The sequence below is a fragment of the Eumetopias jubatus genome, unplaced genomic scaffold, assembly GCF_037043125.1.
Source record: "Eumetopias jubatus isolate StellerSeaLion01/CBP00866 unplaced genomic scaffold, mEumJub1_p1.0 scaffold_13, whole genome shotgun sequence".
Classification (NCBI taxonomy): domain Eukaryota; kingdom Metazoa; phylum Chordata; class Mammalia; order Carnivora; family Otariidae; genus Eumetopias; species Eumetopias jubatus.
The window spans coordinates 5240068-5250368 of NW_028274819.1; the positions used below are offsets into that span (position 1 = coordinate 5240068).

At 54.4% G+C, this 10301-nt stretch overlaps 1 protein-coding gene across 1 annotated transcript; it reads right to left on the reverse strand.

Moving 5' to 3' along the window:
- Positions 1 to 1807: 1807 nt before the first annotated feature.
- LOC114220476 (glutathione S-transferase P) lies at positions 1808 to 4991 on the reverse strand. Its single transcript, XM_028118380.2, has 7 exons — positions 4902 to 4991; positions 4523 to 4558; positions 4129 to 4235; positions 3922 to 4009; positions 3445 to 3548; positions 2254 to 2361; positions 1808 to 2075 (listed from the first exon to the last, which is right to left on the reverse strand). Coding segments are annotated over exons 1-7 (633 nt in total). The 5' UTR covers positions 4903 to 4991; the 3' UTR covers positions 1808 to 1886.
- Between the last annotated feature and the right edge of the window lie 5310 nt (positions 4992 to 10301).

Genomic DNA, 10301 nt, shown 5'->3' on the forward strand with positions numbered 1-10301 from the left:
ACTTTCCTGAGCCCACCCTCTGCTTCCCCAGGCTGGCGGCCCCCCGTCAGGGCGCACCTGAAGTCTTCTCTGTCTCCCCAGAAACCCTCCCACTCCTCTGCCTGCCCAGCCTCTGAGGAACACAAGCAGCAGCAGCCAACTCCCTTGCTAGCAAGTCTGAGTAAACAGCGCTGCTGACCCCATCTGTGGGTTTTTATTTTCACGGAGGACAGCTGGAACCGGCTATGAGGGGAAAGGCTCCGAGATGAGAGAGGAGGGAAATGCTGGTGTGGAAGAAGGCAGAGGAGAGACCAGTCTCCATCAGTCTGTGGGGGACAGGGCCTTTGGGATTCGGTGAATGAGACGTCCGAGAGGTATTTACTGCCTAGCAGTATTCAGAGCTAGCAGGCACTGCCTAGCTCTGAAATCTTCCTGTGCTCGCCCCCTGACCAGTGGCCAAATCACGGGGCCAGGGTCTTCAGGCCAGGCGCTGCCCCCAGGAGCAGCCCCCGTTGTGCCTACAGCCCTGGGATAGGGTTCATCCGTCTGTTCCACCTTGTCCTGGCCTGGAGCCCCATGTCCAGTCACCTCCCTCAGCCGGGGATCTTCCTCCACTCCCAAATGAGGGAATCGTCTGAGCTGCCCATCGCTGACCACTCTCAGGGTCTGGTCGGGGGGTCAGGGGGGCCTGGTCTTGGCGCAGGGAGAGTACTCCCACAACCCTCTCTCTCTCAACCCTTCCACGATCACCTCCGGAGGCAGGACGAAGCTGGGAGGGGACCAGATGCCCTTAGCCGGAGAACAAAGGACGGACCAGACAGTATGCGTCAGATCATGCTGTAGTAATAGCAGCTCTAAACACTAGCACTTAGGGTAAAACCACACGGTCATTGTTCAACCACACCATGGGTCCGCCACACACGAGTGGGGTCTCTGCTCCATGTTGTCCCTGTGCAGGGCGTGGCGACAGCGGGGGACAGTGTTGGGTTCTTGCCCTGGCAGCGGCCGGCATGGAAGTCTGGCCCATAGGGCCCCTCCCAACTGCAAGGGGGACAGGGAAGTGCCATTTTTCCGGCCGGCCAGTGAATGGTAGAGAAAGGTCTCTTGCAAAGAGGGCTGCACTCAGTTGCCCCAGGCCGCTCTGAGCCAGAGAAACCTGCTCCAGGCCTCCCCAGGCTCTCGAATGGCAGCCTAATCCACGGGGCCTGGGCCTCCGACGCAGCCAGTCTCCTGTGATGGGACACCCATGAACAAGCCTCCTACCACTGCAGACAGGCCGCCACCAACCTCCTAGGCTGTGTTGTTCCTCTTTGCCCGACTAACGTGGATGGTGAGGGAAGGCGGTGGGAGAGCCACCTGGACCACCCTGTGCCCGAAATGCAGGACAAAGCCAGGAGGGCCCCGCCTGAGCAGAAGTGACCGACCCTCTTGCCAACCCAGCCTGGGCTGCCCGGAGCTCCCGAGCTCCTGCACACACCCCTCTTCCCCCGGGCCCCTCAGCTCCTGGGCTCTCCTGTCCGGCGCAGAGGCCCCGCGGCAGGTGGCCTGCTGAAACTAGAAAGCATGTTTATATGCGGGAGCCTTTCCTCCCTCTAGACTGTGGGCACCGCCAGGGCAGAAATCATACTTTTGTTTTTTTAATTTTTCTGTCTCTTTATTCCTACTCCTGGGGTTCACTAAACACAGCCTGGGTTGAGGGCTCTAAGGAGAAAGTCCGATGTGTTTTAGGATTCCAGCATCCCTAGCTGGCTGCCCCGTCCCTCCCCCGAACCTGACTGCTGAGGGTCTGAGAGCCCCTCCCCAAGAAATTTGACGCTCACAGCACTGCTTCTTGCTTAGAAATTTTATTCGTCCTGGAGAAAGGAAGGAAGGCAGCCCCCGCATCGCACGGGGGGTTCCACAAGCTCTCATTGTTTCCCGTTGCCGTTGATGGGGCGGTTCACGTGCTCGGGGGAGGCGAGGAAGGCCTTGAGCTTGGGCCGGGCGCTGAGGCGCATCACATAGGCAGAGAGCAGGGGCAAGGAGTCCAGGCAGCTGGGGTCCAGGACCTGGTGAATCAGCAGCAGGTCCAGCAGGTTGTAGTCGGTGAAGGAGATCTGCAGGACAGGGGGCCGGGGACTCAGCAGGTGGGGGCTGGGGGAAAGGGGGCCGGAGGTGTGCCCTAAGTCTTGCCTAGTTTTGGTGAGTAATGGGTTTATGAGTCCCCTCTGTACCTGTTTTCCACCTTTAAGAAGAGGATGGTGCAGAAGGGGCAGGACAGGGCCAGATGCTCACCTGGTTGCCCACGATGAAGGCCTGGCCCCCCTCGTTCTGGGACAACAGCGTCTCAAAGGGCTTCAGGTACTCTGGTAGTGCCTTCAGGTACTCCTCCTTCCCTGCCTCCTGCCAGAAAGACACCGCTGTGTGTTACCCTCCTGACCCTCACACTGCTGCTTGCCCCAGCCCCTACCTCAGCCCGGAGATGCCCCTTTTGTTTGCCCCACTTCAGTGAATTGCCACCCACCCAGGCTGGGGCCCCCCATGCTCCTCTGCTCATCGCCACCCCCTCCCCCCCGCCCCAGCTACTGCCACATCCTATCCAGGTCAGCCGCTGATTCTTCTCTACCCACTCCCACCTTTCCACCTCTTCCATGATCTCCCTGGACTACTCCAAAAGCCTCGGAAGATCCTCCTAGGGGCGCCTGGGTGGCTCAGTTGGTTAAGCAACTGCCTTCAGCTCAGGTCATGATCCCGGAGTCCCAGGATCGAGTCCCGCATTGGGCTCCCTGCTCGGCGGGAAATGTGCTTCTCCCTCTGACCCTACCCGCTCTTGTGCTCCCTCTCTCAAATAAATAAATAAAATCTTTAAAAATATATATATCCCTCAAGACCCCACGTTCCGACACGGCCCCGTTTAGACTCCTCAGTGGCCCCCTACTGCCATCAGGGGAGTATCCAGCCAGATGGTTCAAGGTTCTCAGGACCTGGGCCTGCTTCCCCCCACCCCCAGCTCCAACCCCTGACTCTCTCCCTCTCTTTCTCGACAGGCACACACATGCCTTGCCTCTGCTAAATTGGTCCCAGGCCCCCAAATGTACTCAATGTCTTCATGCTTTGCGCCCCCGGAGGTGCCAGCACCCCTTGCCAGAGGCTGGCTACAGATCCTTCTCCTCCCCCTCCACCTGCTCTAGGAAGCCCTGCCCTCCACAGCCCAGGCAATCAGGCACACGTCTGGCTCGAGGTTTCCTGCCCTTGCAGGTCGTGCCACTGACCACTACTCGACTGGGTCCATCACCTGGCACTGAGGGCGAGAGCTAGGTCTCGTCCGTAGCAGCTCCTGGTCCTCAGCCCAGAGCCCGACCTAGCCCGGGACACCCTGACTTGGAGGGAGGGTTGGGCCAGAGCCGCATGACGGAGGAGCAGGGCGAGAACACAGGAAGCCTTCCCTCGTTCTCCCCCGTGCCGGCCCCCGGCGCCCGGACTCACGTAGTTAGTGTAGATGAGCATGACGTATTTGCAGCGAAGGTCCTCTACACCATCGTTCACCACATCCAGCAGGGCTGCCTCCCGATGGTCCTTCCCGTACAGCCCTGGGCAGCAGGAGAGCAAAATGCAGGACCGACACCTGACACGCTACTGACAGGCATGCGGCTGCCTGTGGGCACAGCCAGGGAGGCGGAAGGAGGACGGGGACAGAAGGGGCCAGTCCTGATGCCCAGTAAGTGCTCAGAACTCGGCGAGAGGCAGCATGGCAGAGTGCAAGAGCTGCAGGCAGACCTGGGCTTGGCTGTGGTCAGTTTACACAACCTCCTCATGCCTCCTCCCGCCTCCCTTCCATGGTGTCACCAGACAGCTTGACTTAAGCGCAAGAGGGTCAGAGGGCAGGCACCAAGCAGAAGAGCGGGAATGCTGGCTGATGTTTGCCCACCCCTGCCCTGGGCCACCCGCAGCCTCAAGACTCACCAAGGGAGCGGCCCAGGTGTCGCAGGATGGCATTGGACTGGTACAGGGTGAGGTCTCCGTCCTGGAACTTGGGGAGCTGCCCATACAGCTGGGGGGAGGGGGGGCGTGGCAAAGGTCAGTAAGAGATGCTGAGCTCAGCTGCCCCCCACCCTAGTTTTGCCCCGCAAAGGCCCAGCACCGGCCCCCTGCCAGGGCGCAGTCACTCACACAGGAGGCCTTGAGCGGGCCCTGCAGCCAGCTCTCCTTGGTCACCACCTCCTCCTTCCAGCTCTGGCCCTGGTCAGCCAGCAGCATGCGCATGGCCTCGCAGCGCCCTGGGGGAGGGGAGAACAGGGTGGTGGGACGTGTGCAGAGACCCCAGCCTCACAGCGCCCTGGGGAGGGGCCACGGGGGCAGGGACTGCTCTGGTGACCTCGCTGGACCCTGGGGAGGGGCCAGGCCTCAGTGAGCAGATTGGCTACTCCAGCCTTGGGAGCTCAGGGGCAAGGGAAGGAGGCCCAGGCTAGCATCCACGTGATGGAGGGGTGGGGTGGGGGTCTTGGGGTCTTGGGCTGCAGGCCCAACCTCTGCCTCCCCCAGTTCCCAGTGCCAGGGCCCCTACCTCGCACAGGAAAGTAGACAATGGTGTAGGGCGGCACTGCAGCAGACGGAGACAAGTTTGTTAGAGGCAGGGTATCACGGAAGGCAGACAGCACCCATCTATTCTCCCCGGGGTCCCACTTCCTGCTCTGCTCACTCCGGGACCCTAGGAGCAGGCCTGTGCGCTGGAAGGGCCCGACCCACCCCCCGCCGCGGGCCCCAACCGCGCGCTGCTGGCCTCGTGGGCCCCCTGGATCCCCATCCCGACGCAGGGATGGGAGAACCGGGGGAGTGCAGGGCCTTCCACGAACTCTGGCCCGAGGCAGGCGGTCCGGCCTCTAGCCGGGAGCTACCCGAGGCCCCTGGGAGCACCCCCGGGAGCCCGGGCGGCGGGGACTCACTGGTTGCAACGCGGGCGGAGGCGGCGGTGGCGACGGAGGTCGGCGGTGGCGACGGAGGTTGGCAGCACGGGAAGGCCGATCGTCCCGCCCTCCCCCGCCCCGCCCCGCCCCGCCCCGCGCCGCCCCGCCCCGCCCCGCGCCGCTCCGCCCCGCCCCGCTCCGCCCCGCCCCGCTCCGCCCCAGTGCTGATTCACGGTGCTCCGGAAGCCCCGCTGCCCCCTCCCCTCCCGAGCCTGAACCCCGCCGGCGGCCCTCCCCGCCCCCGGCACCCCTGCAGCAGGCCTGAAGGATGTGCGGAACTTCGGCCGGGCCCTGGTCGGCTCACTGGCAAGGGCTAGGGTACCAGTTGCCCAGTTTTCCGGAGACCTTAGTGTTTGCCCAATCCTGCTTCTTTCCCTGCTTGGTTGTCAGGCCTCAGAGGCACAAACCCTTTGTCCACCTTCAAAATAAAACAGGCAGTTATTTTACCAGCAAAGTGGGTTCATTCAGGAATAGCAAAGCAGTATCATTTGAGATAAGCAAGCTATGGTAAAGGTTTCTGGGGACAAATCTGACGATTTGGCCGTTTTTGCAATGACTGGGAAATGCGGATGAGAGCCTTATCTGTCCCAAGAAGAGAGGAAGAAAATAGAGTAAGAAACAACAGTGAGTCAAGTACACACCGACCCGGCCCACTCACCTTGGGAAAGCTGTCTACCAGGCATCATCTGCTTCAAATACTGGAAAGCTTTACTTTCGGGTCACCCATCCGTGTGCAGGTGCAAATGGGCTTTGGTGCTTTCTTTAGATGTGACCTGTGAATCCTGGAGTGGATTCCCTGAAGTTCCGCGACACCAGAGCTGGCTAAGGGTACTTGGTAGGGTCCCCCACAGTGAGCTTGAAAAGAATCGTAGAGGTGTCTTTTTCAGTAGAGGAAAAAAATCTCTGTGTTGCAAGGTGCGAGGCTTAACATCTTCATCTCCAGGGAACGTGCTGGAAAGAGATTGCTCAACCCAAGTGTGGTTGTTTTCAATAGAAGCCATTAGGCCTTTATAGTATTGGGAAGTAGATCTCCTTTTACTAGCTGTGGATCAAAGGAGGTAGGGGCCAGGTGCACTGGACATCCTGTGACTATCTCAAAGGGTGAAAGTCTATGAGTTCCAAAAGGGACAGATCTGAGATTTAGAAGGACAAAGGGCAATGCTTTGGGCTAAGGTAGTGGAAGGGTCTTTACAAATTTTGCCAGTTGTGTCTTAATGATGCCCTAGTGTGTTGACTGGCCCCGAGGACTAAAGATAGCAAGCACAGTGAAAGCTATTGGGCTGGCCAAAGCACAAACCTGTCAGGACACCTGCCCAGTGAGGTAAGTGCCTCTGACCACTATGAAGCATTGGAGGGCCCCCCGCTCCCCCGGTAGGAGTAACCTTTTTAAAATAGGATTTTAGCCACAAAGGAGGCCATAGCCTGTCTAAAAGGGAAGCTTCAGTCCAGTGAGAAAACAGGCAACCCATGACTAAAACATATTTATATCTATTAGATGGGGCAAGCCAAATAAAAATCCATTGACCAACATCAAAACAAATGATGTAATATATGGTGATTAACATAACAATAAAAAATTTTTTAAAAATCCATTGACCAAACCGCAAATGGTCCATTCGGCAATTTTAAATGCCCAGGGGTGGTAAGGATGGACTTCCCAGCATTGTATTTTGGACAGGTGGGACGAGCAAGGTGAGCGTTTTGTGTGTGTGGGTTTATTAATATTTCCCTGCCAGTATTGGCTCCTACAGGCTATCGTTTTATCAATAGACCAACAATTTAATGCAGGTACAATGGTTAGCAATGGGAATTTTAGAGTCTCTGGCAGGGCTGGATTATATTTGGCTCAAGGCAGAGTCATCTCTTTTTATCAAACCAACAATTATTACATTCCCTATATTGTTTTCCCCTCTCTGGGGCTGGTTGTTGGGCATCTCCTGTCAATTTTTTCTAGATTGTCATCTGGAAGAGCATCCCTTTGGACCATGACAGAGGTTGAGCTCTTGGTTTCCTTGAGCATTTTTTTTAAAGATCTTATTTATTTATTTATTTATTTGAGAGAGAGACAGAGAGAGAAAGCAAGAGCAGGGGGAGGGGCAAAGGGAGAAGGAGAAGCAGACTCCTCACTGAGCAGGGAGCCTGATGCGGGGCTTGATCGCAGGACCTTGAGATTCTGACCTGAGCCGAAGGGCGGACGCTTAACCAACTGAGCCACCCAGGCGCCCCTTCCTTGAGCACTTTTGATAGAAACATCAGCAAGGTGGTTTCCTTTGGCCTCCAGGGTGTTGGGTCTAGCTGCCCAGGAACCTTACTAACAACCAGAGCAGCTGCAAGCATGCAATATCTAATACATTTTGGATACAGGAGCCATTTAACATTTTATCCCCACTGGAGGTAAGGATACCTCATTGTTTCCATAATATTCCAAAGTCATGAGCAACCCTAAAACGTATCAGCTGTTGGTGTAAATGCTTGTGGTTTGCAAGCCAGAGGAAAGGCATGTAACCCAGCCTGTGGGGCTGAAGTGGCCAAAGACCAAGGTGCTACCCCATGACTTCAGAAAGAGTTGCAATAGCGCAGTGTTTACTGTTTTCATCCTTTAAATAAGAACCATCCGTAAACCACGAACAACTCTATGCTGGTTTGAGGAGTTTCTTGTCAATTGTCATGGGGAGTCAAAAGGCTGATTTGTCAGCATCAAGCAGGGGTGAGGAGGTCTCATCAGTGAAAAGGGGGAAAGTAGCAGAGTTAAGGTTATTGCAGTGAGAAAGAGTTATGTGAGGAGCAGGTAGCAGGATGGTTTCATAGCAGGTGAGGTGACTGGCCAGAAGGTGTTGAGCATGAGGAGAATCGGAGGGCTTCTGATGCAGGGGGCACAGGACAGTTAGAGGGGACCCCAGGACTATTTCGGCAGTGACCTCAACTAGAAGGGCATCGGCAAGAATAGCTCGGAGGCGAGGGCATATTCTCGAGCCATGGGTCCAGCTCTTGGCTACCATACCCTATGAACCAGTGGGTCGACGGTTGTCCCGTGTTTTTGGGGGGAGCATTCCCTTCTTTCTTGCCTACAAAAAGGAAAAGAGGAAGGTGATAATCAGGATGGCCAAGGGCAGGGGGCTTTATTAAACTTTTCTTTAGGGGCTCCTGGCGGGCTCAGGATTGTGAGTTCGAACCCCACACTTGGCGTAGAGATTACTAAAAAATAAAAAATAAACTTAAAAAAAAAAAAACCTTCTCTTTAAAGTCTCAAAAGTGGCGTCATCCTGATCTTTCCAAACAATAGAATCAGGTTTTTTGTTTTGTTTTGTTTTTTTAGTAAAACACATAGGGAGCTGGGCAGTAAAAAGTTTGGAATACAATTTCAACAATAGCCAGCTAGCCTGAGAAAACCTTGCAGTTGGTGCTTAGTCTTGGATTTGGGGGAGTTCAGGATGCCATGAAGCCTATCGGGATCTAAATGCAGCCCCTGCTCCAAGATCGGGTGCCATAAATATTGAACCTGGGTTTGAGCAAACTGCAATTTTTCTTTGGAGAATTTACGCCCCTTTTGGCTTGAAGTCTTAACAGGTGGATGCTGTCTCCCTTTGAAGAGGTTTGAGAAGGAGAGCAGAGAAGCAAGTCATGTACATACTGTAACAAAGTAGAGTGTACAGAAAACTTCTATCCAAATCAGCCTTTTAAGTTCTGTGAAAAGTAAGGACGTTCTGTGAAACCCTGGGGCGCTACTGTCCAGGTGTATTGTCTTCCTTCTCAAGTGACGGCAAAAAGAGATTGGCTGGCCTTATCCGCAGGGATGCTAAGGAAGGTGCCACAGAAATTGATCATAGTGAAAAACTTTCTTTCAGTGGGGATGAAAGCCACTAAAGTATGGGAATTAGGAACAACAGGGTGGTGAGAGAGAACATTATCGGTTATGGCTCAGACCTCCATCCTTGGACAAACCTCCATTCTTGGCCACTGGGCTTTTTTTCTCAGATAAAACAGGAGTATTACAGGGACTAGTACAGGGGATAGTGAGGCCCTGAGCCTTATTTTATTATGGGCCTGATGTCCTGAAGGGACTTTTTTTACGTATAGGATAGATTCATTCTGGAGAGAGGTTTTGAGGGATCTATTTCAATCTTAATGGTGCACTGTGAATTCTGGCAATATCAGTTGAACGCTTGGCCCATAAGGAGGATGGTGACTGACCAGTGTCCTTGGAGTTTGCCCCAGTGCCGTCAGAGTTGGAGCAAATAAAAGATGTTGAAGGGTCATTTGATTCACCTGTTTGGCTACTTTGGTTGCTACTGTCAAATTCTAGAATTGTTTCCCTTTTTTGGGAGAAGGTAGTCCAGCCTAATATTTTTCTAAGAGATCTTGCCCAGTAAGTGAATCAGGGTGGAGGAACTAAGGAGAGAGTGGTGGGTATCTCTTAGAGGATCTGAACAGAAGGGAATAGGCAGAAACAGAAACCTGATTAAGAGGGAGGATGGGGAAGAGTCCCTGCAGTTCCTCAGAGCCCATCATTGGGGATTGGGACCCTGGGAAGGCTGGCTATAGGGCTGAGGGGCTTGGAGTAGGTAAGCTTGTAGGAGTCCTTTCTCTGAGTGCCCTGACTCTCTGCAATAGTGGCAGACACCAGGAGGATTTTGGTTTTGTGTAGAGGCCTCTCCATTTGTTGAAGCTGAAAAGTAAGGATTTTCGTGGTCTTCGTTTTGGTCAAATCATCCATAGTGCAGTCAAGCTGATCTGCTAAATTAACTAGATCTGGAGTGGACGTGGTTTCCCTTTCCATCCTGGTCCTTTTAAAGAGAAGAGAATGGGGTCCCTGGGTGGCTCAGATGGTTAAGCCTCTGCCTTCGGCTCAGGTCATGATCCCGGAGTCCCGGGATCGAGTCCCGCATCGGGCTCCCTGCCCTTTGGGAGCCTGCGTCTCCCTCTGCCTCTCTCTCTCTCTCTCTCTCTGTCTTTCATAAATAAATAAATAAAATCTTTAAAAAAAAATAAAAAATAAAGAGAAGAGAATGATCCTAATTCAGCACGTTAATGAACAGAATTAGAAGCTACCCTTGGGGCGCCTGGGTGGCTCAGTCATTAAGCATCTGCCTTCGGCTCAGTTCATGATCCCAGGGTCCTGGGATCGAGCCCCGCATCGGGCTCCCTGCTCGGCGGGAGGCCTGCTTCTCCCTCTCCCACTCCCCCTGCTTGTGTTCCCTCTCTCGCTGTGTCTCTCTCTGTCAAATAAATAAAAATCTTAAAAAAAAAAAAAAGCTACCCAAGTGGACTTGACAGCCAAAGGAAGACCAAAATTTTCCTTAAAAACAATCTGCAGTCAGTTGCAATAGTTATGAATAGATTCGTCAGGCTTTTGTGTGCAAGTCTGAATTTTGTCCCAAT

Bases quoted from the DNA above. Each gene is read 5' to 3' on its own strand.
- LOC114220476 (XM_028118380.2), bottom strand. The intron at 4,236-4,522 runs GTAGGGGCCCTG...CCCCTCCCCCAG, and splicing joins TGTCTACTTTCCTGTGCGAG to GGCGCTGCGAGGCCATGCGC. The intron at 2,362-3,444 runs GTGAGTCCGGGC...TCTTTCTGGCAG, and splicing joins TGCTCATCTACACTAACTAC to GAGGCAGGGAAGGAGGAGTA.